The following is a 24,688-nucleotide window of genomic DNA, read 5'->3' on the forward strand; positions in this document are numbered from 1 at the left end:
TGCTCCTTCAAAGCCCTGCATGAGTGAACCTCGGCAGAGCTCCTGGTGTGGGCTGGTTTGGTTAGTTAGTTTGTTTGCAGGTTTGCACATCTTTTGTTAAATATGAACAGAAGTTAGGGTTAGTCAGGGAGTGGTCCGGAACCTTCTTTCCCAAAACTGTCCTCCTGCCCTGACACAAGAATGCTTTCCCTGCCTCACTGCCACACCCAGGGGCTTCTTCCATCCCTTTGTATCCGTGCTCCATAGCCCATGTGCTCTGAGAGGGCACACAAAGCCAACAGCTTTCCTAGGATTACTTTTCAACAAAAATTACTCCTTTTTTAGCAAAACTTATTAACTTACTACTACTATTTACTAGTTAAATTTATTTTAAAAATAAAACACTCCGAGGAAAGCGTCCCTTTAAAAAGCAAACAGAGCAGTAGCAAAGGAGTTAAAACCATTGATTTCAAAGCAATTGGAATGCCAAAACCTTGATAGGTGACACCTGTGGATGGACTATTATGGAATAAGTTTATAGCTGTCTAGAAAGGGCAAGCAAGAGTAAAATAATTAGTCTAGTATGTAAATGAATAATTTAAAAAAATATATATTGTTTTTAGTCTGACAGGACACAGGATAAACCTAGGAGTCCCTACTTAGTAAGAAAAATGAAAGAAGCAGCCTGGGACATAGAAGAGGGCTGCCACAGGTCATCTAACAAGCAGCAATAGGTATAGAGTTTTAATTTATTTTCTTAAAAAAATATGAAGTCATTAGCTGAAGACTTTGGTAGCCTTCTCCCTTCCCAACACAAAGCAATGAAACAAGCAAGAGATTCAAGAGCTTCTTGGGATACGATGGGAATGATTTTCTGCAAAGTTAAAGGGAAGAGAGAGGTTTGGAGGATAGGTAGCTCTGAAGAAACAGTATTGAAAGCACACACACACACACAGAGGCTCTGCCAGTGCGGAGGAAGCATCGCAGGAGAGCAGCTTGGCTCTGCTGGGAGCTATGAAACAGCCTGAGACTTGGGAAGAATAGAAAAATAGGACAGAGGGGAAGCTATTCAGGAGAAGCATGAGAGAAGAGCATGGATTTATAAGGGTAAAATCAAAGGCCAAAGACAAGAAACAGACACAAAGAACAGCAATATCACCAGGAAAGTATGCAAATTAATACATTAGCAAGAAAATAGAGATAGATCACTACTCAGTGGGAAGGCAGCCCTGAGGAATGGAACATTCTGCTTTGACACAGCTAGGAGTGGATGGGCAGAATAACATCCAGAGAAAGGGTAAAAGAGCCAATATGATACCAGAAGAGAAGGAGCCATAGAGTACTCTGGTAAGGTAGAAAATGCCTGAAAGCTTCTTTAAACCTGAGGAAATGTACCCAGATTGCTCATCAGCCTATGGGGGGAGAACATGTTGGAATGACCAGAGATTTTTGTTGAGCACTTGGAGAAAAAAATGGCACTTGGTAATGGGAAACAGAAGAGCCAAATGGTCCTTTAAAAAATTACTTCAATGTCCAGTGATAACAGAGCAAGTGGTTTCCATTGCAGCTCCTAGAAAGGCACTGGAACAAATGATCTAATTATATGTCAACCTGCAGTAAGCAAACATGTTACAAGCAACCAACATCTCCAACTCATAATAAAACCCACATCAAATCAATCTAGTTTTTAACACATTGCCATACCAGAATATAAAATCTGAGAGGTTTGTGGGGATTTTTTTGTGATCCCCTCTCCATCGTTTTGGGTTTGAGCTGGGTTTTTTTCCCACATCCAGCTAGGTTTGGAAAGGAGAAATAATTGGTCACTGAGTGAAAGAGAGGAACCTCGGGGGACTTTGGTAATACAGGAGCTTAATAATGTGCCATGAAATTAGATCTCTTTAAATGTTTCTCTTTATTTGTATATATTACAGTCACTGCTTTGTATCTCTGGCTGTCCAGATCACTCACACAGGCTCCCCACCATGACACAGGTGCTGCAATGTATTTCTTTAAGCAGCACAGTAGGAATAAGGTTTACAAGGAAATCTGGGGTTCACAAACACCAGATGAATGTAAATACACATTTCTGTGTGCACATGAAAGCTTACTGCAGTGGCATCCAGAGCTGTTTCAAAAATAATTATGTGCATTAGTCATGGGGTTGAGCAAGGAAAGGTTTCATAAAGGCAGAGTTGTCAGCCTCCATCCACACACAGCCGAGTGTGGGGAGGTGCAGGCAGAGATCTAAGATGTGAAACTGGCTGATAATTACCTTACACCACCCAGCAAGAAAAACTAAGCTGTGAAAGCCATACAACACATGTGAATTATCACCCCACATAGAGGGGTGGGTCTCTGAGGGCAGGGGCACAAGCTGCCAGCCCTGGGGGCAGAGGGTGGTGAAGATTCTCAGTGCTGCAGCTGCCTGAGGATGGACACGTAGGCCTGGGGAAGTTCTGGTGAGAGACATGAGACTGAGAGATTTCAGGGACCCACAGGGGAAACCTAGTGGGTGGCTGCAGGCTTTTCCTTCTGAGGGAACGTGGGCAGCTTCCAGGCCATGGTACCAGGCTGGGAAGGCATGGTAAGAGGGGCAGCTGTCCTGAGTAGGGGTCATGCTTTCAATAAGTGATGGGGACATAACAGAAGATGATGGGAACACCTGGAAGTTGTGGACTGTGGTTCAAAAATTCTACCTATCAAGACATAAAAAATCATTGGTTAGATTCCTCTCCTCCCTGGGTTTCTTTGGCTCAATACACATCATCTAAATAAATCAAACCACTGGCCACTGAAAAAACCCAACAAACTAACCTCAACTTTCCAATTGTTTCAATCCAAATAATTAAGAGAAAAGTAACCAACCTTTTCAACAAAAACTCTAAATTTTCCCCTTTTCCTTTAGCAACCTCCTACAACACATGAACATAACTAGTGGCTGCATTGCAGACACCATCTGTTCCAGCACAACAGCAACTCACCCACTTCTACCCACTCAGCATGACCAGAATTTAGCAATGCATGCTGCATGTGCAGGGGAGGCACATGTGTTGTGAGTGGTGGGGGAGAGCAAACTAGGATAAGGAAGGGACAATCACTGCTAGAGGGGGAGCAGAGTGCAGGTCTGCAATGATTCCTTCTTTTTGAGAGCATAACGAGTTGACCGCACTTGAGTAGGGCGAGAAAAATTCATCCTGGGATAACCAAATGTTTCACCATCTTGCAAACTGCCTAGTACTGATGCAGGCATCCAAACCTATTGCTTCCTTGCCACCAGCCACTGCCAGCAATCCAATCATTTTTTAGTGTGAAAATCTTCTAGTACTGTGCTCCACGGAGTATTTTCCACTGGTAGGGCATCTCATGGAATATGAGTAAATCATTCTGGTAGTCAGCCTGGGAATTCTGGCATCAGCCCTGGCACGGGCAGAGGAATACACCTTGGCCCTCAAATTCTCTTCCCTCGTCCAATAGTTTTGCTTTGCGGCCTTGAGATTCTGCACCTAACCTTAGGGGAAATACAAATTACTGCCTCTCACAGGACTGTAAAACAAACTTTGCTTGGCAACAAGACACAGTACCTCATCTGTGGGAAGCTATACAAAAATGCATTCTCCTGCTGAACTTCAGCTCTAGCTACATCCTCTCACGGTCCCCAACAGGGAATGCATGAAATCTACCAAGACCTTTTTCTGTAAGCATTTTAAAAAATTAGCACAATTCCATGAAGGCACAATTTCTGTGAAGCAACAGGAACACAGTGAGAACAAGGTTGTGCCCAGGGTTTCAATTACCTTTGCAGAAAGGGCTCTGTGCAGAAAGCACTGAGGGCTTCCTCTCAAGGCATGCTGCCAGTGCTGTACTTCCAGTTTCTATGACTTTATGCTCTCTTGCTTGCTATACTTGGACAATCCAGGTTCCATGCAGCATCATTCCCTTTGAACTTGGATGCTTTGGTAATTCCATCAGCTCACACAGCTAAACTTCTGCTCTTCAAATACCTGCTGAAGTTATATCTGCCTCATTTCTGTAATTGAGCAGTTATTAAAGAAGTTATTTTCTCCTATATTTAACCTTTATGTCACACCTCTGTTTCCTTATATACCACGGCTTGGTTGACTGTGCACGAATAAACTGTTCTGTCCCTCCTCTGCATTAACCCAAAAGCTCATTGGAAGTGGGATTGCATTTGATAGTTATGTGCTCAGCATCAAGAACCCTAACTGCATCAGATTACAAACTTGGATAATAATTGGCTTGATTAGGGCAAAAGGCATGATATATAACCAGTGCTTGAATATACACTGAATGTAATCATTGCTAGATAAAATATTTTATTTTCCCTGTTCTCTGTCATCTAAACTCCCTGAAATCCCAGGAAATCACTTTCCTAAGTCATTACCCTTAAAATAATCCTCAATCTACATAACCTTGTTATGACAGAAGAGCAAACAGTTTATGCAGATGGCAATAAAGCAAGCAAGATTCAGTGTCACTTTAAGTAGTAAATTATGCATGTATTACAGGAATCTACAAAAGCAAAATCCTATGCATATAAATAATAAAACCAGCTTATATACAGATTTTTTTTTCAATAGTTTGAATCAAGTTTTTACTTCAAAACAAAAACTACTGTAGCACGCTAGAAAAAACCCACTCCTTATTTATACATATTATTGATATTACCTGTATGGCCAGCTTCATTTTAGACTGAACCTTTTTAGTACTGTTTATGGTTGAGATGTCAAACTGAATATATGTGTTCTCTACCCATTTTTGGAGCTACTTTTGTTATTCACTTAAATGTTCTGTTGTCTCTTTCTATGCATGTTCTCACATACACATCTATCTCTCTCTCTCTATACACCCCCTTCCTATCCTGTCTTGATAGAGAGATAATATTTGAAAGTAATGCCATTTAAACAAATCTTTAGGACTCCTGCAAGAGCACTTGCCAAGATGGAGCTTTTCAGTTACACAGCTGAGGAGTTGTAAGCCAGGCCAGTTCTGAGCAGTTGCTGCCATAGAGGGTGAAGTTGAGTAACAGAGGCCAAAGAGGAAAAAACCAGCATCAGGACATGAGGGAACAGATGACTTTGAAAGGGAGCTCAGACTGGCTGTGCCACTCCCTGCCACAGGGACTGAAGATGGACAGCTTGTTTCCCTTAGCAAAAATCCAAGGGGAATGGGGAGAAGCAAGAAGCATAGCAAGCTCCTTGTAAATGGTTATCCTCCAGTCTTCAGCAGGTCTAATAACTCTTGGGTTCTGTAGGTTTCCTGCATCCTGAATAGCATCTAAGCTATATTCAGTCCTAACTTTCCTTCAGCTGGAAGTTCTACTTCTCCTCAGTTCCCGCATTTCTTACCCAAGTAGGCGGAATATCCACTGTATAAGAAAGAGTTCCTACAGAGGTGGCAGTTTCCCAGCTGGGTGCCTGACACAGCTTGAGACATTTGCTCATGCACTGACATCTCATTTGATAGAACAGGCAGAGTTACTGAGTTAGCAGAGATGGAATATCACAGTACTGAGAGCTGTTCTTATGGAGAAAACAACATTTTCTATTCAAAATGCAAGCGTCCTCAGCAGTACAATGTGGGGGGATTTTCTTGTAATAGTGTTTCTAAAACTGAAATAAAAGCCCAAAACCAAAACAAAGCAAAAAACCCAAAACAAAGCACAAAAAACATCACAAAACAAACGAAAAATCAACCCAGCAGGACAGATGAAAATAATTAAGCCCTGACTCTTCTTAAAAAAAAAAAAAACACACACACACAAAAAAACCACTCACAACCAGTCAGGAGGCAGCAACAAGTAACTTTGTAGGCAAATTGTAATTCAGTTTTTGGCACGGTTACCTGAATGCTGGAGTCACTGCATCCTTTTAAGCTAAGTGTTATACATAAGCAAATTGGCCCCATTTGAAAGCAGCAACCTTATGCTAACTTGAAATCTGTATAATTGAATGCAAGGAGCTACACTACATTTCCATGACATTTGTATGAGCAGAGTTACCCAGATCAGAGCTGAGGACTCTCATGCTCAAAAAGGACAAATCACTTAGCAAGGAGTAACACCCAGTATTTAAATGAGAATTTATCAGGTCCAAAAGAACAGGGCATTTGTACTGACACAGAAAGCTCTGAAGGCCAAATTTACACTTCAGCAGGAACAAACCCATTAGCAATCAGCATTCCTATTCCCACAGCACTCTGGGCTACATCAAAATACACAGTGAGGGTTTACACACAACTTCCCATCCTGTTATTACCATCTGACACCCCAGCTCACACCATCATTTGTGCCAGTGCAACCTGACTGTCCTTAAGCAATTAACCCTTGGGACTGAGAGACAGCTAGTGCTGAGGAAACCTTTTTCTATCAGTGCCAACTAATTTTATAAACTGTAGCTGATGCACAGATGAACTAAAAGGCTCCTGTTATAAATGATGCTGCATCTTTTGTGGGTGGGTGCTAAATGCAATGAAATAGAAGTAAATCAGAACACCTTTGCTTAAAAATAGAGTGTTGCAGTTCTTTGAGCTCCCCAGTAGCAGTGCCAGGCCACACAAAGGTACAGAAGTGTACAGAAGACTCTGGCCTTTTATCATGCTCCAGTAGAATATCGGTGCCCGTTATTACTGAAGATGGACCTAGGAATCTGAACCGGCTCTGAACCCAGAGATCAGCAGCAATGACCCCAGTCTCCCCAAATGACTCTCCCCAATGAGTTAATCTCATAGGGGAGAGTCTGTGAACTCTTAATTTTGCCACTCAAAATGAAGAAACAAGTTTTCTTAGCAGATTGGCTTTTGCACAGGCCACCTTTGCATATTTATTTTTTAGTTTATGAAACCCAGTTTTATTGCATTGTACTAGGACTGACCAAAAAAAGAAACTGAATCCCAAATGGACATGAAAACAGATATTAATAATTTTTATTACATTAGTTAAAATATTTTACTTTGAGTACTAAAAGGAAGATAAGCTAAATTGATTCACTGCCTGAAAATGCTTATATCACTGAACTAAGGCATGAAAAAGCTAGACATGAAAATAACATATATACTGGGGAATGCCATTTGACATTTATCTTCCAAATTGTTACAAATTCAAACAAGACTGTTTAAAGGGACTTTCTCTTGCCTATGACTGCTCATTAGGACCCTTTTGAGTTACATAAAGGAACTCCTTCCACACTCCTGGCTCCCTGGTGGAACACCTCACTCCTCTGGTAGCCAGTACCATAAGAGGTAGCCAGTACCATAAGGATTTTACAGGATTACCATGTATGGAGGAATGGAACACCTTCATGTCCAAAAATCATGTGTAACACTCAGCAAGTTAAAGCAAATTAACACTCAGCCCTCTTCTCCCCTCTAGCAATCAGCCATGGTACAGCTACAAGCTTGGAGTTTACTTCTGCCATATCTCCTCCAAAAGGCCCTTCTTGCACCGTATCTTGCTATCAAGCTGCGAAGATAGCAGTACATCTTTCCATAAATGGCTTCATTTGGATTTCCAGCAAAACCTTCATCTTGAATAGCTGTGTACCTGTGAGAGACTCCAACGTGCACACATATCCCGTGTCTGAGCTGTCCAGACAGGTGGTTTTGGCCTTGTGCTCCTTTTCACTGAGATTTTATTGAATTCATAACTTCATCGTGAAGGGTTATTGGCCTCAAGCTTGAAAAGACTAATCAGCAGGCAGAGCCACGCCTTGTAAACAGCAAAACGTGCTGGCTGACAACCATCCCTGTTCTTAACAAAATCCCAAACATATTTTCAGGTCAATGCTCTATCCATCTGTTAGTGTTTCATTCAATGTGTTCTCTATTTTGAAACTTATGAACTTGCATTTCAATATGCATGTAAACAGAAATAATTCAAGAACAGCATCACTGGGCTCTGATTTGTTGTGAAAACGTGATCACCACCATGGGGCAACAGACGGTGGAGGAGATTACTCAGGCATGCTGGTGAGTCCCCTGAGAACACGTGAAATCCCAAAAGGAAGGACAGGCTGCAGATTTCACATGTAGGAGCAAAAAAGAAAATCTGCACTCGAGCAAAAAAGAAAATTTGCACTCAAATGGTTATGTGGCCTTGCATGACAAGACTGCAAAGGTTTATTCACCTAATTAATCAAGAAAATTCTCTTTCATAGAACTTGTTGCAAGTGAAATATTCCTAAAAGTTTGTGACTTGCTTGTTTTCATTTTTTACTGTGGTATATAGACCAGACACTTCCCATTCAAGCTTGATTGCTTAGATAAAATTCAAGCTGGATCCACGTGTGATTTCTTAGATGATTCCTATCAAAAAGGCCAATAACTTTTAAATTTAATTCTTATTTGCTTTTTGAATAAGCCACAGTAAAACCATATAGCCAAAAATGCTTTATTTGACCATTAGCCATATAACCAATATGCATAAAATGGTGACTATATATTTTTTAAAACAGTTCCAAATCCCAAGAAAGCTCTACTGAAAACATTAAACAATCTTTTATTCCTATAAAAATAAAAAAGAAAAATTATACATTCAAGAGGTGTCTACACTTTTAAACAATAAATTAAACTTTGTAATATCAACATCAATTTACATTTCAAATTATTTAAAAGAAAAGTACAGCGTAGAGTACAAAATAATCTCTTTCCTTACCTTCCAAATGCATCAAATACATTCTTTTATTCCTTTAATGCACTGGCACCTAAGATGCTAGAAGAAACTATAGAGTGCTTCAGGGAAAAGAAAAAAAAATTTAAAAACTTTCAGCTAGAGTCCCTAGATGGATATTCTCTTCCAAGATTTTGCTGACAAAAATGCTAACTGAACTTTTATGAAAATACAAGCTTAGTGACTAGAATAGTGAAATTTTCTTCAAAACTTGCAAAAAACCCCGAACAACTTCAGCTTTCCCAACTGTTATGCAATTTATCCCAGTACTATAAACACATTTCCATATCAGTTGTAATCAGTTTTAACCATTACATTATTCGTGAGAATGAATGGCAGGCAGATTTTTAAAGCTTTTATAGGACTGTCCTCATTATATACCTTGTATTTCTCCATCAAGGTTACACAGTGAAGTGTGAAAATCTAAATAAATTACACATAGTGCTCACTGCACAGGTTACTGGAACGTAAGCACTGATACTCATCATTTATTTTGCAAAACTGGGATTAGAAATAGATTTACATTTGAGTGCATACACTAATTCACCACCTAATTTCTACAGACAGTAATTCAGTTCCTGCTAAGCCCCAAGTTTTCAATCATGTATGCAAAGCTCTGAATTAGAAGAGCCCTGATCAGGACTAACCCAAGAGCTGCCACACTCACCTGTTGCTTATCTGAAGCAAATGAAGCCCACTGCAATTAACACTTCTGGGCTGAGCTTTTTGGTTTTTTGGAATGAAGTGCTATGATATCCTTGCAAACCCATACAGATACATAATCTCACTTTGAACTAGACTGCTGAGGCTAGATAATACAAATACAACCCCAAAAAGATCAATCCAGGTTGTGGATTTACTGTCATTCACTATTTCTCTTTCCCAGAGGAAGGCAGCCCTTTTTCCTTACTTCCTTGCAATCAGGATTGCAACCAACCATGTACAAGAAAGTTGACAAATAATGAGGCATTTGGGCTGATGGTGCACTTTCTGTGCTTTAATGGCCATACTGCACACTACCTGAGAGCCAATTTGCTTTATGACTAGGTCAGCTGTCCCCACAGCTAGGAAGGTACTTCCAGCAGCTAACCTTTGCATCTTGTAAGAAAAACTATTTTTTTTTTCCTTTTAAAAGGTATATTTTGTACAGAATTTGGTAAATAGTCATTCCTTACTTGAAGATTTAGATGTTAACTTTTTTTTCTTTTTTATTTTAAAGCCTAAATTCTAGCTCGGTGCATGACCACTTCCTGATGCTTGGGAGAGCAAGCTCCAAGGACTACTTACAAAATGTTTATACTGCAAAAGCCTGATACAAATATGATGCCACTCTGGCTTAAGTTGGTAACTGATGTTAGGTGAGGGGTTCAATAACCCTAACAAAGCATCATCTTCCTCTTATGCATGCAGGGTCACCTCAACAGGATTGCAGGCAACCTCAACAGCAGGGCAACCCAGCCAAATGCAGGTTTCATTTATGTCTCAGGAAAAGATATCAAATCAAAACAGACAATATAGTTTCTAAGAGGAAAAAATTTAAGAGTTTTTTTTAATGTTACTTAAGAGCACAAACAAAGTAGATGAGGAAAATGTTCCACTTAAAATTATTTTCTATGTGGATTTGACAAAAATTAAATCTCACGGTCAACAGTATGGCGCTCTCTATCACTCACAAAAGTATTTTAAAGGAAAAAGAGTAAAAAAATAATATCTTTTCCACCTTACTTTATCTGTTAAAAACATTTTCATGTTCACAATGTTTGATTATTTTTCTTTTTATATTTAAGTTAAATCCAGGTCTTATCTGCCCCAAGGAAAACATTTCTTACATGCTTTTCCATATATCTTTATGATTTCTACCACTGCTAACAGCACTGTTTAGAAAAGAGATCAGTCTGAGACTGGTCTGAACACCACTCTGCCCCTTCAGCAGGTGAAAGAAAAACATCCTTTCTTAAGCAACAGTAACATCACTTTGCCTGCCTGAGACAAAGCCAGTTTCACACTTGTAGGAAACCTCAAAGTAATTTTATAAGGCAAAACAACGACATTTCAAGAAACAAAATCATGTAAGTCAAGTAAACACAAGTTAAACAGTTAACAGTAAACTGAAGTGTTTCACTAATGTCTATTAAAATAAACACTTTAATATTTTAAATACAGCTTTAATTAAAGGTTAGCCTGCATCTAAACCCAAAACAAAGCACAAACTAAGACAACTCTTAGTCAAGTAGTCTGGAAGCAAATGTCCCCTCTTGAGATGAATTTGTCTTTAAAAAAAAAGAAAAAAGAAAAAAAAAAGGACAACAACATTTCCTGGTCTCTTACAGTCTATACAATTTGTTTCTTCCCATATTACTAATCCTCAACATTTGCTCTTTATATGAGTGGTAAGAATGCTACTGTCACAGTAGCATTGAGTAGCAATGTAGCACAGTAGTCTGAGCTGAAAAATGGTCAAATCCATTGATATTATGTGGTACTTCTTTTAATTCAGAGAAACTTCCTTTTTCTTTAGAATGACAGGCTTCAGTGATTGCAGATGCTACTGTTTGAAGCTTATACAGTGCTAAGTACTCTAAAAAATCATATTGCATTAGACTGGTATATTTAAACTGTTAATGTAAACTAGTTAAAACAGACAGCCATTTGAGATGGCTGAGCACTATCAGTGTCAGAACTTAAATGCAAGAAACCCATATAATCAAAACATTGTTTTATATAATGAATTAATCATCCACATGGCCTTTGAACAAAATATTTAATGAAAACTTTACCTTCTGTATAGCTTCAATTAATAAATGCTTTTAACCAAGTAGACTGGTTGCAGGTTACTAATCAAAATATAAACATTTCCCAGCACATGTTTTCTGGAAAGGGTGAAAGAATCAAATAAACTTGCACTTAAATGCTGCATTCCAGGATAGAAAAATAAAGCCATTATCAGTGAAATAACTATGTTTAAAATATAATTGTCTTAATATGAACTACATGCATCTATTTTGAACATTTATGCTTTTAGTCTGACATAAGAATACTGTCTATAGGGAAGAGCTTTTTTGTAAAAAAGTATCATACTATAAAGCCAATGCAAAGTTCATTATATAGTTCAGAACTAGAGTTCTTCTAAAATAGATATGTATTTAACCAAGTATTGCAGAGTAGGAAATATGAGGCACCAGAAAAGGAAAACCAACAGTTAAAAAACGGAGTGCATATGAAGACTTATTGCTGAATTTGTGGATACATTTTGACTGCATACAATTTAGTATCAACACCTAAAAGACAGGGTAATTAAAAGCAAACCCCTAGATTACAATTTTTTTTTTTTTGTAAATCACCATCACTATTTCAAGGTTTGGTTGTATTTTAGTGACTTGTATTTCATACATCTGGTTACACAAAAGGCATTCATGGTTTAGGGCACTGTTTTTCTTATTTTTAACAAATAGCAAGACCTGTCCCTTTCACCTTTATCTCAGAAGTGTTCCTCTGTGAGATTTCTGAAGACGTGCTGAATAGGCAGTTTAGTTACTTCCACATCAAATATAAAGCCACTAAGTTAAAATTTGTTTAATTCTGTAGAAATAAATGTTAGTGTATTTCACAGTGATGAAAACGTCAAGGGTTTATTGCTCCCTCTTCATCCACCACACCAGACATTTTGAATACTTATTTTCATGACCATGCCAGCACAGGGAAAATCAAGGGTAAAATGTTTATGAAGGTTATACAGAATCTTTTCTTCACATCATCTTCTACCACTTGCCAACTGCTTGACAATTAAAAACTTTGTGCTCACAAGTTTTAACTCCCACCAAAATCCCCCCAAAACTGACCATTTAAATCTATATCTTCATGATTTCCTAATTTTTGTGAAAACAAAAGTCAGCAGTAAGATGTTTTCATAATTATGCTTTCATTGCAAGATCAGATCTAAGGCATACTTCATTCAGTGCAAAGTCATCACACACTACAGAGAGAAGACAAAACCCCTTCAATTCTCCCATATGGATCCTACAGGTACATGTGCAAAACCCAGCAAGACTGAAATAAAGATGGACACAATATACAAGACACTTGAGTAGTTAATATTTCCTCCTAGGTATTTAAAAAAAAGACAAACAAAAAACTTACAGAGATTACTATTTATATAGCTTTGAGCATTCTCTCTGTGGCCAGCAATTTCAAACAAGTTATTAAAATCCAAGAGCTCCCCAATGATATTACCAAACCCATCCAAGTTTACCAAAACAAGAGCAGCATTTGTTGTCATAACATGACAGTCATCCTTTAAATGCACACATACTAATCCAAGTCAAGCCTATACCATGTATCTTGAGACTGGAATTATACAAGAAATACATTTACAGTGCTTTGGTAAGTACATATTAAACATGAAGAAACATAAATAGCAATTGGAATATAGGAATAACCTTGAACACAAAGAAACCATGAGTACTTCCATGAAAGACACGGATGTCACAAAGATGCTCTAAATATTTTCTTACAATTTATTTTCTTGCCTTTTTTCACTTCTTGACAAACTATTAAATGCAAGTCATGCCAACTGCAAGGGATGACTCTGAGACCTGGGCAGAGGAAAACTTAAAAAAAACAAAAAAAGAGATGTTTTAACAGACAGGCACACACGTAACAAAGCTTCCCAAGCAATATGTGCATGTCCACTACCATTTTACATTTGGAGCTACAGACTGATTGAGCTACTTGATGCAATTTAGCAAGATAAGAGTGAACCAGTCTTTTGGTTTTTAATCTATGCCCAATCAAGCAAGATGACAATGATACAAAATATTACAGAAAACTCCAGTCGAAGTGAAATTTGGAATGCACTATGTAAAGATGAACACAAACCTATTCACCATTCAAGCTAACAAAACCAAGAATGTTTCCATGTTGCCAACTACTCTGCACATCTCAATAAAAACTCTTTTGATCAATAAACAGTAACCAGACATCCTCTTCAGCTATAGTTAAAATTGTAATCTTGGAGAAAGCATCAAGCCTACAAAAGACAAGTCAGGAATTTAGCTCATCCTACATGCACTCTCTAGTTACCTCCTGAGGGAAAAAAACATAGTCTTCCAGTAACATGAGAGATCCATATTGTACAGCTGTGACAGTTTCTATAATGAAACTCCAGCTATAAATGATAATATCCATAATACAAACCATAATTCTAAAATACATCTGAATATGTGTGTGCATATATATCTCTCTGAAAAAAAAAAATATCTAATTTTCTCTTTTATACATATAAACATCTGACTAATATGCCCCATAAAAATTTTACCCTATTTAGGACTAATTTTTTAAATAACAGAGTTTTAAACAGTCCCTTAGAATATTTTTTAAACACTATTAAAAAATTAATATCTATCTCAGGTTAATCAAAAAGCACACACAAAATAATTTAACATTATACAAATGTGGTTATACTGTTCAGAAAGTCCAATTCTCCCATCTGAAATGAAACAGAGACCAGTGTACCTTAGGGTGAATTATTTATCAATGTACAAATTCTTTTTTTTTTCCCATGTAAATCTTCAGGTGAATTTAACTGCATTTCTGTATAAGCAAGAAACACAGTAAATCTGGAGAACTCTTGCAAAAGGGAGTCGTGTTTCCCGTGGATAAGAGCGCTTTGCTGGAGGACAGCAAGTCAATATTTTCTCACCATCTGAACACTAGCAACACCTGTGCCCTTGTAAGCTTCACACCTTGAAATAGCAGCAACGTATTTGATGGGTTCAGTAGTAATTTTTCTTCCAGTATTGGATTAGACTACTTTGCATATACAGTAAGTCAAAAGTCTAGTACTTGTGTGCAACATTAATCCACATTTACATCTGAGAACTCATAAATACACATGGAAACAAACATGACAGAGAATTAAACCTCATTTTAAGTTAAAATGTTTTCAGTACACATATAGAAACAGCAGTGAAAACTATAAAGGAGATGGACAGCAGAAACAGAGGAAAAGGGGTGGAATAACTAAAACTGTATGAAGTAGGTCACTGTCAAAAGGGCGAGTTGCAACTAAAATTGATCAACAGAAGATGTAGACTGTACCACCTGCATAAATGCCTAACTGCAGCATTATTTTCACATCACATACAGCAGATGTGATTTCTAAGCAGCATATTATAACAGCTGGCATACTCACTAATAGATTTACGGTAACTGAATACTAAATTTCTCCAGCTCAGTGTACAGTAGTTATGCATTAACCTTTAAAGCTCTTTGTCAGGCTTTTAGTCAAGGTTACAGTTCCATGGATATTTATAAGAAAGTTACAAATATTCACCTTCATGAGCTTTCATATGATACAAATATATTAAATACCTTCTTAAGATGAACCATTTCAATAATAGGAGTTTTCCTTTTGCTATTTCAAAGGAAACACAAGGAACTTTGTAACTTCCAAAGTAAAGGGTGTTTAAGGCAGTAGAAGATATGTGTTAAGGTTTCCATGATTGTTTATGGTTGTCTATGTGAATAAAGCATATTACACACAATTGCTGTCATATATTTATCTATGTGACTTTGTTATACTGTACATGATTTAGCAATCTTCTTGAGAAATTTAAAGTGCCACAGTTCATATGTGCTCATCTGTCTTTTCATGGGCTTCTAGTCCATTCTAGCTGCTTTCAGAAACAAGCCCTTGCTTTACTTAAAGAGCGGGTTTTTTAGGCAAAAAAAAAAAAAATCATCCTTCACTGCTGTGCTAACTGGAATCCAGTGGTCGAACCAATCCTTCTTTGTAAACACGAAGAATAGCTTCACAAACAAATTTGTATTGACTCTGTGGAGGAAAGAAAACACAAAACCATTATAGATGTTCAGTTAAACTGCTGATTAGACAGTATTATTGAATAGGACTAACAGATCCACAGCTTCCTTTTTTCCTGAGCAATGACAGGAGAGGAGCTACAAGGATGGGAGGAGAAAATCCTACTCCTCTGTCTGTGCTCACAGTAAACAAAGCTGACATTTACTCTTCCTTGAAGGACAAGCATTAAAAAATCACACACCAAGGAAAATATAGTTCCCCAAACTAAAATAATACGTGCTTAATTTTAAGGGAAAAGGAATTATTTGTAAAAACTATGCATGACTTTTGACTAAATTTAACTTGATATTTACCTTCTTTATATATCCCATCTATTTTGGGAGGGGTTTGGTAGTTATCTGATTATTATGAGTATTCTGAGCTTGCCAATGTGCAGTTACACATTACTGGGCACATTTAAACTTGACATACAGTATCTATATGTGTGACTACCTAACTGAAACCCTTATTTTTTTCCCCCAAACAACCTACAGTACTGCAGAAGGAGTCACTTTATTTTCAGTTTTTGATCAGACCACATATCTCCTTTTGTAACAGAAGGGGATCAAAACCTTTCAAATTAATATTTTTGAAGATGCGTAGCCACATTAATTCTTCTCTGACTCAACATTTTTATCTCAATTAGATCTCAAAGTCTTCACAAATTAGAGTTTCTTTCCTGCATTATACTATTACAAAGACTAGCTCTTCCACGACCTTGTAACGTAACTATTTGTTAAAAACAATTAGCCTGTAAGCTTCTTCCTAAAAAGTGATACAAGGAGACATTATCAATAGGACTAGCACAGAACTAAAAATCCAGGTAGCCTGAATAAACTTTTTTGACTAACACAATCCTAAGAACATGAGATGATTGAAATTTAAAAGAACTTGCAAAGATCAAAGCATCCACACTTCTGTGAAACTACTATTGTCAAAACCCCCAAATGAACCCTTTTCTCCAAAGTTTCATGACATATATTCAGAGAAGCAAAGCTTTCTATTTTTCATATCCCTTTTTTCCATCTTTGAAATCTTCTCCCAGCTGCTCTTGTATTGTCAGCTCCCATCAACTCTTCTGAAGCATCTGGAAACATTCTCCCACCATCTCCCAAAGGGCAGGGCTAAAAGATGACATTTGGACTGTGAAGGACCTTAGGACTGTGAAGGTTGCCTCTATATACCAACAGTTAGGAATGTTATTCTTGTCCATAACAGAACACAACACATTTTCTTTTAAGTACAGAAAAACTGAAAGGAAAACAGGAAGGTGGAAATGAGTTTTCTGCATCTTGATTTTCCTGCCTTTTCTTCAACCTTTCAGTCAATTACTCCCACCTTCAATAACACTTTGTTCTTATTTCCTAATTACCTTGTCTCTTCACTGTTATTGTCATTTCCATATTTCTACTGCCTGAACAAGCCAGGTGTGGTATTTAGCTCTCTGTTCAATACTTCTGTTAACTTGGGTGATCAAGTTACTGAACAAATAAAAGAATGAGCACTTCACCATTGCTTCCTCTGACTCAATCTCTGACTACTTGTTTTCCTTGCTCTTATCTGTTGCATGTATTCTTACTGCTCACTCAGCTGGTAGCTACTTCTATTATGTACATCCTAATGTATTCTGCATTGCTTACATACCTAATTTCTCTTTATTGGTTCATCTTTCTCTTTTTTTTAATGAAAGGCCATAGAGTTACACCAACTTTGTTATAGATTCATCATTTTGGTTGAATTATGGATTTGCTTTTTTTGCTGCTCACAGTAACAAAGTTACTTGGGTCTTTGAGAACCTACAGCTTCTACAAGATTAACAACAGACACTAAACTGACCAGGTAATAGCTCGGATCAGTTCATTCTTTTTGAGTATGCCCTGTCACAATATGTATCTGGCAAATCATATCACCTTAGAATTGGAGCACACACAGAGTCCCCACAGGGCAGCTGAACATGCTCTAGGCAAGGCTATTAAAACTGAACAATCCCTTTATTACAACTGAAGAATCTCTAACAACTTCTCCCAGACACCCTAAGCGGGATCTCAAATATGAGCAGTGAGGCTGGCTGGAACACAGGCATGGGAACGGGATAGAGCACCCAGGACAGATCAAAATATTAGCATGCAGCTCTCTAGTATTCTGTTTTCTCACAGTTGAGGGCTTGCTTCTGTGTCTCATTTACAGCACAGAATGCCAATTTTGCTCACTGGCTTTTCACAACAGTATCTGCCTTCTTCAGAAATAACAAGCAAATTTAGTTTCACAGTATTGCTGCTACAGATCATCCCTCTCCTGATTGTGCTGACAGCAAACTGTGTAACCCAGCAAGCAAGGTAAAGAATCCTGTTTTAGGTATTCGTTTTCCACACCAGGAGCCTGACTGTAGCTCTATTTTTTACTATTTCCTGTATTCTTCAGTTATGTCAAAGTGTGGAGTGAAAGGACAATGCTGGATGATTTCTGTTGTAACACAAGGAATTCAGTCCTTTGGCAAGCTGAAGTTTACTTCAGGTTTTTACATCTGATTCTCAAGAAGGGGACCACTTATAGAATGTTGAAGCTTGAACTTGTTTAGGCAATTTTAGAACCTGAGGGGTATAGACAGGTGCAACTCCAGAAGTTAACACTCAGCTTCCTTAAACTTGAAGTTAGTATTCTTCATCTCGTGACCATCTTTATCACCAGCTCAGCTTTCACTTCAGCAAGGAACAGGCAGGGCAGCCTTCAAACAACTCCCTTCCAACCACACAGTCCCAACCCTCTTCCAGAGGGTCCTTTCCTGCTGCAATGAACATTAGTCCCAGCAGCATGCATGGACAAGCTCTGCTCACTGAGCACTAATGCTACACAGGCAGCTGCAGATCCTGACACTTTTATGCCCTTTGATGATCCAAGATTTCCCTCACATCTAATCATAATGCTAATTCTGCAGTCATTAACCTGTTAATGAATAGAATATGTCTTTTTAAGTTAACTATTTTTGTGATCAAATGGATTTGATTTCAATGCATTTCAGCCATTTTATTTATGAAACAGAAATGCCCAATTTAATTGTTGGCTCTCCATGTCTAAACCCCCTTACTTTCATTTCTCATAGGGCATTTAGCTCTCCAAGATAACCCACACTCAGAATTCTTGTCATCCAGCCTCTCCTAAAGAAAGAACAATCTCTCATCCTTCATCTGTCTCTAATGTCAATATGTTCATTTCGAAAGCTGACAAAAAAATGGCTCTCACAAACTCAAGTTGTCTCACTTTCATCTTAAAATTGCCATCTACATTCATGTTTCTGTTACTAGTGCAACACAACTTGCCTTTAGTTTTTTTCCAACTGGGTAATGGTAAAATTTAAACAAAGGAAGTCTGTATGTTCTTACAGAATTTCTACTCTAAAGTGGCCTTTTGAAAAGCTACTTCCTACTTTTCAAACCAGGCCAGAAACACTTTAATTTTACCTTCAACTTAATAACTTCCATTGGTGTTCTATACTAGAATAAAAAGCAAAAATTTACTCTATCTTCTTGCGGAGAATTTAGACAAAGGACCTGGAACAGATGATCAGTACAAGTCTGACTTCGGGCATTCTAACTACTTAAAATGTATCAAAACCAATTATCTTTTCATGGCAAGATAAGAGATATTTTAAAAATACAAAAATAGATGCCTCATTACAAAAGCAGCCTTTGCCGCTATGCTAAATTTATTTGATATATAATGTTTGATATAGAGTTTGATATATAATGGCAACTGAAGATTCATACTACTAGATCCTTTATAAAAATTTTGGACCTGTTTTATAACTTGACAAGTGCAGTATATACACAGAAAATGATGCTTCCTCTCCATCACTTACTGATGTTTGCACCATCATAGCTCTCTGGTCCCGCATTTTCCGTACAATATCCAGTGGATAAACAGGCTGGTTCCTTTCAATTAAGCACATGGCTGTTTCCATAGTGACCAACACACCAGTGCGACCGATTCCTGCACTGTGAAATACAACAGGAGAACAGTCTATAAAATTAGGTTTTTGCAAAACACCAAATTCATATAACAGTCTTAATAGTAAGACAGCCTTGGAAATTATAGGAAGATCCTAATAAAATCCAGAGAGAGGGCAAAGTTTATTTTTATAGCAACTTCAGTAATATTTTCTGGTAATTACTAAAAAGAAAATATTTTTAAATATCAATAAAACTAAAACTTCACCTAAAGTAGATATATTTTTAAACAACTAAACTGCTCAAACTGTACAGGTTTGATATTTTTGTCTTTAAAAAGGTAAGATCTAATTGACTGCTTTTATGACACACACACACACTTGAATAGCAGGAAAAGAATTTTAGCAGTACCATTCAAAATGAGATTACAACATTGTAGAGGATAAAAATCAGAAAACAAACTAAATTGCAGATTATCAGATCTGTGATAATTTTGTGACTAAGCCATTTCACCAAAAGGTTGCAGGAGAAAGGAAAGAAAAAGTAAACTCATCCTTTCGATATAGCATCAGTGTTTCCATCATCAGCAGTAAATGCTTGTATTGCACAGTTTAATATTTTCATCTCATTCAAGGATCTATAAATGAGAGTTTTAAAACACAAATACCTGCAGTGAACAAGAACTGGCTCATTCTTTGCTCTCTTTGGCCTCATACAGTTCACAAACTCCAAGAAGTCCATGGAGTCATCAGGAACACCATGATCAGGCCAAGCTACGTACTGGAGATGGGTGACTGTGTGCTGTTGTTCTGTCTAAAATACAAAGAAGTTTTTTAAAAATGGCCACTGTTATGACTCCTGTATTAATGTTTACTAGATACAAGTCATATTTTTCACAGCAGTTTTTTCCTGCTGATGCAATAAGAGGTAGATAGTGTAGAAAACGTTTGTGATTTTAAAATTCAGTGTGAAGTATGGACATGTAATTCTCAGAAAGAATTCATAAGGCACAACATTTTCTAAATAAATGAGGTATGAAGTTTAACTTTTGTGATCTGAAAATTTTAATTTTTTTGATTTATTGACTGTTGACCTATTATATTTTGACATAATTGATTCACCTGAGGTAAAATTCTACAAGATATAAGCATAACAGTACTGCACAATAGTTTAGAACTGGCTGGAAGAAACTGAGAACAGCAGAGCTACTGAGAACAATACCAATATAACAGAGATTTAGGGCTATACAATATATTGTAAGTATGTCTGTGCACTCTTACAGATTCAGGTATAATAAAGTTGCCTGCAAAACCTGCTAAATCTGGTTTTCATTAGAAAACAGTATATGTACATATAGATCATTCACATACACATGCTTATTGTACATATATCAATGACATCTGTATGATCCACAGGAGAATACTTTTCTGTATGGAAGCAATATAATTAGTTAAAAGATTCTGTTGTACAGAGAGTTCTTTTTTTGAATTTTTGAATTATATTTAAAAACCCTGAGGTTTTACAGAAGTTCTTTCAGCTCAGCTTTTTGCTAATTTTGATTATGAAATCACTCAATCATCTATGCATTCAGATTGAGCTGAACTGATATGTTACAGATGTAACTAATGGTTAGGATGGGAAGAAAAAGACCTAAGATGCTTGTGAGCTCTGAAACATCATGCAGTGAGGATGTCAATCTTAACAAACCGAGACAAGTCTTCATGCTCCTTTATTCCTGCCACACATTTTGCAATAGTTAAGCTGTTACCTGCTTTTATTTTATGTCCATTATCGGACTTAACATTTGGCACCCTTCTGAAATAAAACTCTTCTTTATGACAGGATTAGTCTATAAAAGCTGGCCTTTCCCTAGTGGTCCACACAGGAAGGTTTCTGTGATGCTGGTGACTTTAAAAGGTTTTCCCCCTTTTCTCTTGTGCTCACAACTGCTGAAATATAGGACCTGTTTTAAATGTCTTCGACTGCTTGTTTTCCTCTCCCACTTGAGGATGTTCCACTGTTGGAGAACAGGCGAGTAGGACACAAAAGATGGAATAAGTACTCCCTATGTACTAAGTAGAGTCTTAGGGAATACATTTATTCCAGTCAAAGCAATTGCAGAAATTTACAATTGCCCACAGGGACAAGAAGAAAAATTACACAGCTCATACTTTGATTCTTAAAAGCAAAGCCTGAGCAATCAACAATTAAAAGGTACAGCATAAGGCCCACACAGACAACGCAATCTAACATTAATGACCAAGCTCACTGTAATACAAATTACATCAGGATCTACCATCCAGGTCATCAAAAGATGCACAATGACCAGGATCTCTGCATGAAAAAGCATGCATGGCCTTTTGCTATCCAGCTCTACTGAGTAGGAAAAGTTGACCTTGATCAAATGATTGCCATTCACATTTTTCTGAAATGCTACAGATTAAAAAAAAATACAAAAATATGTCTAGAAAATGTCATTAAAAAGTTCTCCCTGGAAAATCTGTACTTGCTTAATCAGAACCTCTTCAAAAGGCAAATGAGATAAAGCAGCAATTACATGTAAGAGTTTGAGCCGATTCTCTTAAATCAGAGATGTTAGAATTACAGCATCCTGGTGAAACAAAGACTTGATTAATTTGAAAATTATCCAAGACTAAATATCCAGTTGCTTTCCATGTGCTTCAAGAACTTAAAGCTACACAACATGGATAAGTGCCAGTGGCACACCTGAGAAACACTTACAGTGATCAGTAGAAAAAAAGTCATTTTACAAGCTTAGAACAAAGAAAGGAGCTGACTGAATTTTGGCTTATCAGTACTTCAGGCTCAAACAGAGTGAGCTGCATTTAGTCAAATAGTTTACAGACATTAGGTACAAAAAGTTCATTACATAAGACTTACTCAGACTAAGAATACACCTAGAACATGCACTTAGTCCTCACAGCTGTTGCTTTTGGTGTAAGCATCTTCAATTTTGGTTATGTGCCCTAATCATCCTTAGAGACCAATACAGGTGGTTTTTAATTATTCCAGGTATGCCTCAAGCTTCAGTGCAGCCTTCCAACTATTTGTGCTTTAACATGATCAGTTTTGATTCTTCTGTTGAGCTCTTCTGAGATGATTCAAAATGCTGAAACTTGACTATTCTGCTTTCCATTTACTTTCCAAAATGCACAAGTATTTTAAAACACTTTATGTTTTATTAGCAATGTAAATAGTAAATATATTCGTGTATGTTAGAATTAGTTTTTCTATGCATGAGTTTTTATCTCTCTCGCAGAAAATGTCAAAGCAGTACTCTGCTGAAGTCCAGATTTTTAAAGTTATTTTTAGCAGGGTTTTGGGCTTTTTTTAAAACATATTATTTTCAAGTCTAGTGAAAGTCAGTTTTTAAATACAGAAAATGTCAGCCAATCAACACCCCACATGGAAATAACTTACATTAAAAGACCATCACAACTACTCAAATCTAGCACTTCTGCATGAAAAAAAATGCTAGAATTGTAGTTACTGGTTCCATAGCTAGGCCTACAGTACATGTTCTGGTAGCAATATTTATTTTTAAACACTATTCCTCTCAGATCTTGCTCCTTTGTACAACCTGATAATGGAAAATAGGAGGAAACTTCTCATATTCAAGTTATTAATCAGACCAGTATTCTCTACAACTCAGTTTAAATCTTTTCCACAATATTTTCTTTTAGCACTGAGGTTTTCAATGACAATCATCCTAAAGACTGATAAATGTATAATTTTTCTTCATAAAAATCTGGCATTATTAGTCCTGTTTTATGAGTCTTAGAGAAAGTGAGAACAGCAACAGCTGCTTATGGCTTGGTTGCTATTTTTGCTTAACTTGACCTTGTACACCTTGCTATTCCAAAATTATTTAAATTTTTTTTGCATTCATGTGGACTAATTTCAATGGAATTAATGTATTTGGTATTTCTCCAAATCAGTTTAAAAATTACGGATTAAAAAAAAAAACTAGCCCAAACAACAGACTCCAGTGACACTTCAGTAATTTGCCCAGTTTACTGTCAGCCCTTTGGCCAACATTTAGCTTCTTCATGGCATTGATCCACTTTTACTTAGTAAGGAGCTACAGAGGTGTAAGACATCACCAGCTCTTTGTTATTATGCTTCTTGGCTGTCACTACAGCGAAGCTGTTCAGCAAAATAACTCCAACAAAATTATGTACTTGTGCCTCCTGGGCATATTCAAGATATCTAACTGCAGAAGCAGCTTCATTGTGGTTAAGCTAACATCCTAGATTTTGCTCAGAAGCACATGGTCTTTTCCAGTGAGCCTGTCATTGGGGCTGAAATTCCTGACAAAGAATACATCTGTCACAGGTAGTGCTTCAAATGCACTTGCAATACAGCTGTACTGTCAAGACCTTCAGTCACAAGAATATCCAATCTTCATCCTTCTGCAGTTTGCAGCCTTGCTTATTATAATTACATCAAAAGGCAAACTTCCTTGTTTCATTCTCCTTAAATGATAGACTCTCCCTGATTAATAAAAGATTTGTGTGCTCTTCAGAAAATCAACACAGAGAACTTAGAATTACAGTAATCATATAGAAAGTAGGAAATTTAAACTTGAAATGTTAACCTTAGTTCTTACTTATGTTAGAAACAAGCAATTGATTTTGCATTTCAATGTTTCAGTTAATGTCCTTTTTCACAGAAGTTATAACATAATCTTCAATAATGAGACAAAAAAAAATCACAATGTAAAATTACCTTAACCCTGAAATGGTCTAAGCAGGAAAAGGTGAGCTCTTTGCCACTGAGCTTCACAAACACACCTTGAAAGATGAGTCTGAATGACAAGGGTTAAAGCTGAGTTTCTAAAGAGTAGATACTCTGGCAAATGGCATTTGTCATTTCTTGGACAACTGTTCACACATTATTGTGCTGCTGTATACACTTGCCACCACATTTCTCAGTTACTTTTGTTATTTGGTTCTTTATGTTTCAAAACCAGCGAGATTTAATGGCCAACCATACATTGCAAGGCATTTATCTCAAAGGAAACAATGAAAATTTGTTTCAGGCCTCTTATGCTATTTTGTCAAAGATCATGAAGAAATACATATCTCAATTTACAAAATAGTGCACTGTGTGATGAACTCTGCACTCTCACTACATGATTTCTTTCCTTTGGTCTGCTTATTCTGGTCCCCAAAGTGCTCTGAAGCTGTTTTTAAAAAA

At 37.1% G+C, this 24,688-nt stretch overlaps 1 protein-coding gene across 6 annotated transcripts in view; it reads right to left on the reverse strand.

The window, feature by feature from the left end:
• Positions 1–9,734: 9,734 nt before the first annotated feature.
• Positions 9,735–24,688, reverse strand: part of PTPN3 (protein tyrosine phosphatase non-receptor type 3) — a 123,040-nt gene continuing 108,086 nt past the window's right edge. For all 6 annotated transcript variants that reach the window (XM_014264315.3, XM_074546544.1, XM_014264316.3 and 3 more), the window contains 3 exons: positions 20,136–20,281; positions 19,381–19,516; positions 9,735–15,497 (listed from right to left, as the gene is read on the reverse strand). In XM_014264315.3, the coding sequence (XP_014119790.2) occupies positions 15,420–15,497; positions 19,381–19,516; positions 20,136–20,281 (360 nt within the window). In that variant the 3' untranslated portion in view covers positions 9,735–15,419. The remainder of the gene's footprint in view (positions 15,498–19,380; positions 19,517–20,135; positions 20,282–24,688) is intronic.

Source organism: Zonotrichia albicollis, chromosome 1, assembly GCF_047830755.1.
Source record: "Zonotrichia albicollis isolate bZonAlb1 chromosome 1, bZonAlb1.hap1, whole genome shotgun sequence".
In the NCBI taxonomy this organism is placed as follows: Eukaryota; Metazoa; Chordata; class Aves; order Passeriformes; family Passerellidae; genus Zonotrichia; species Zonotrichia albicollis.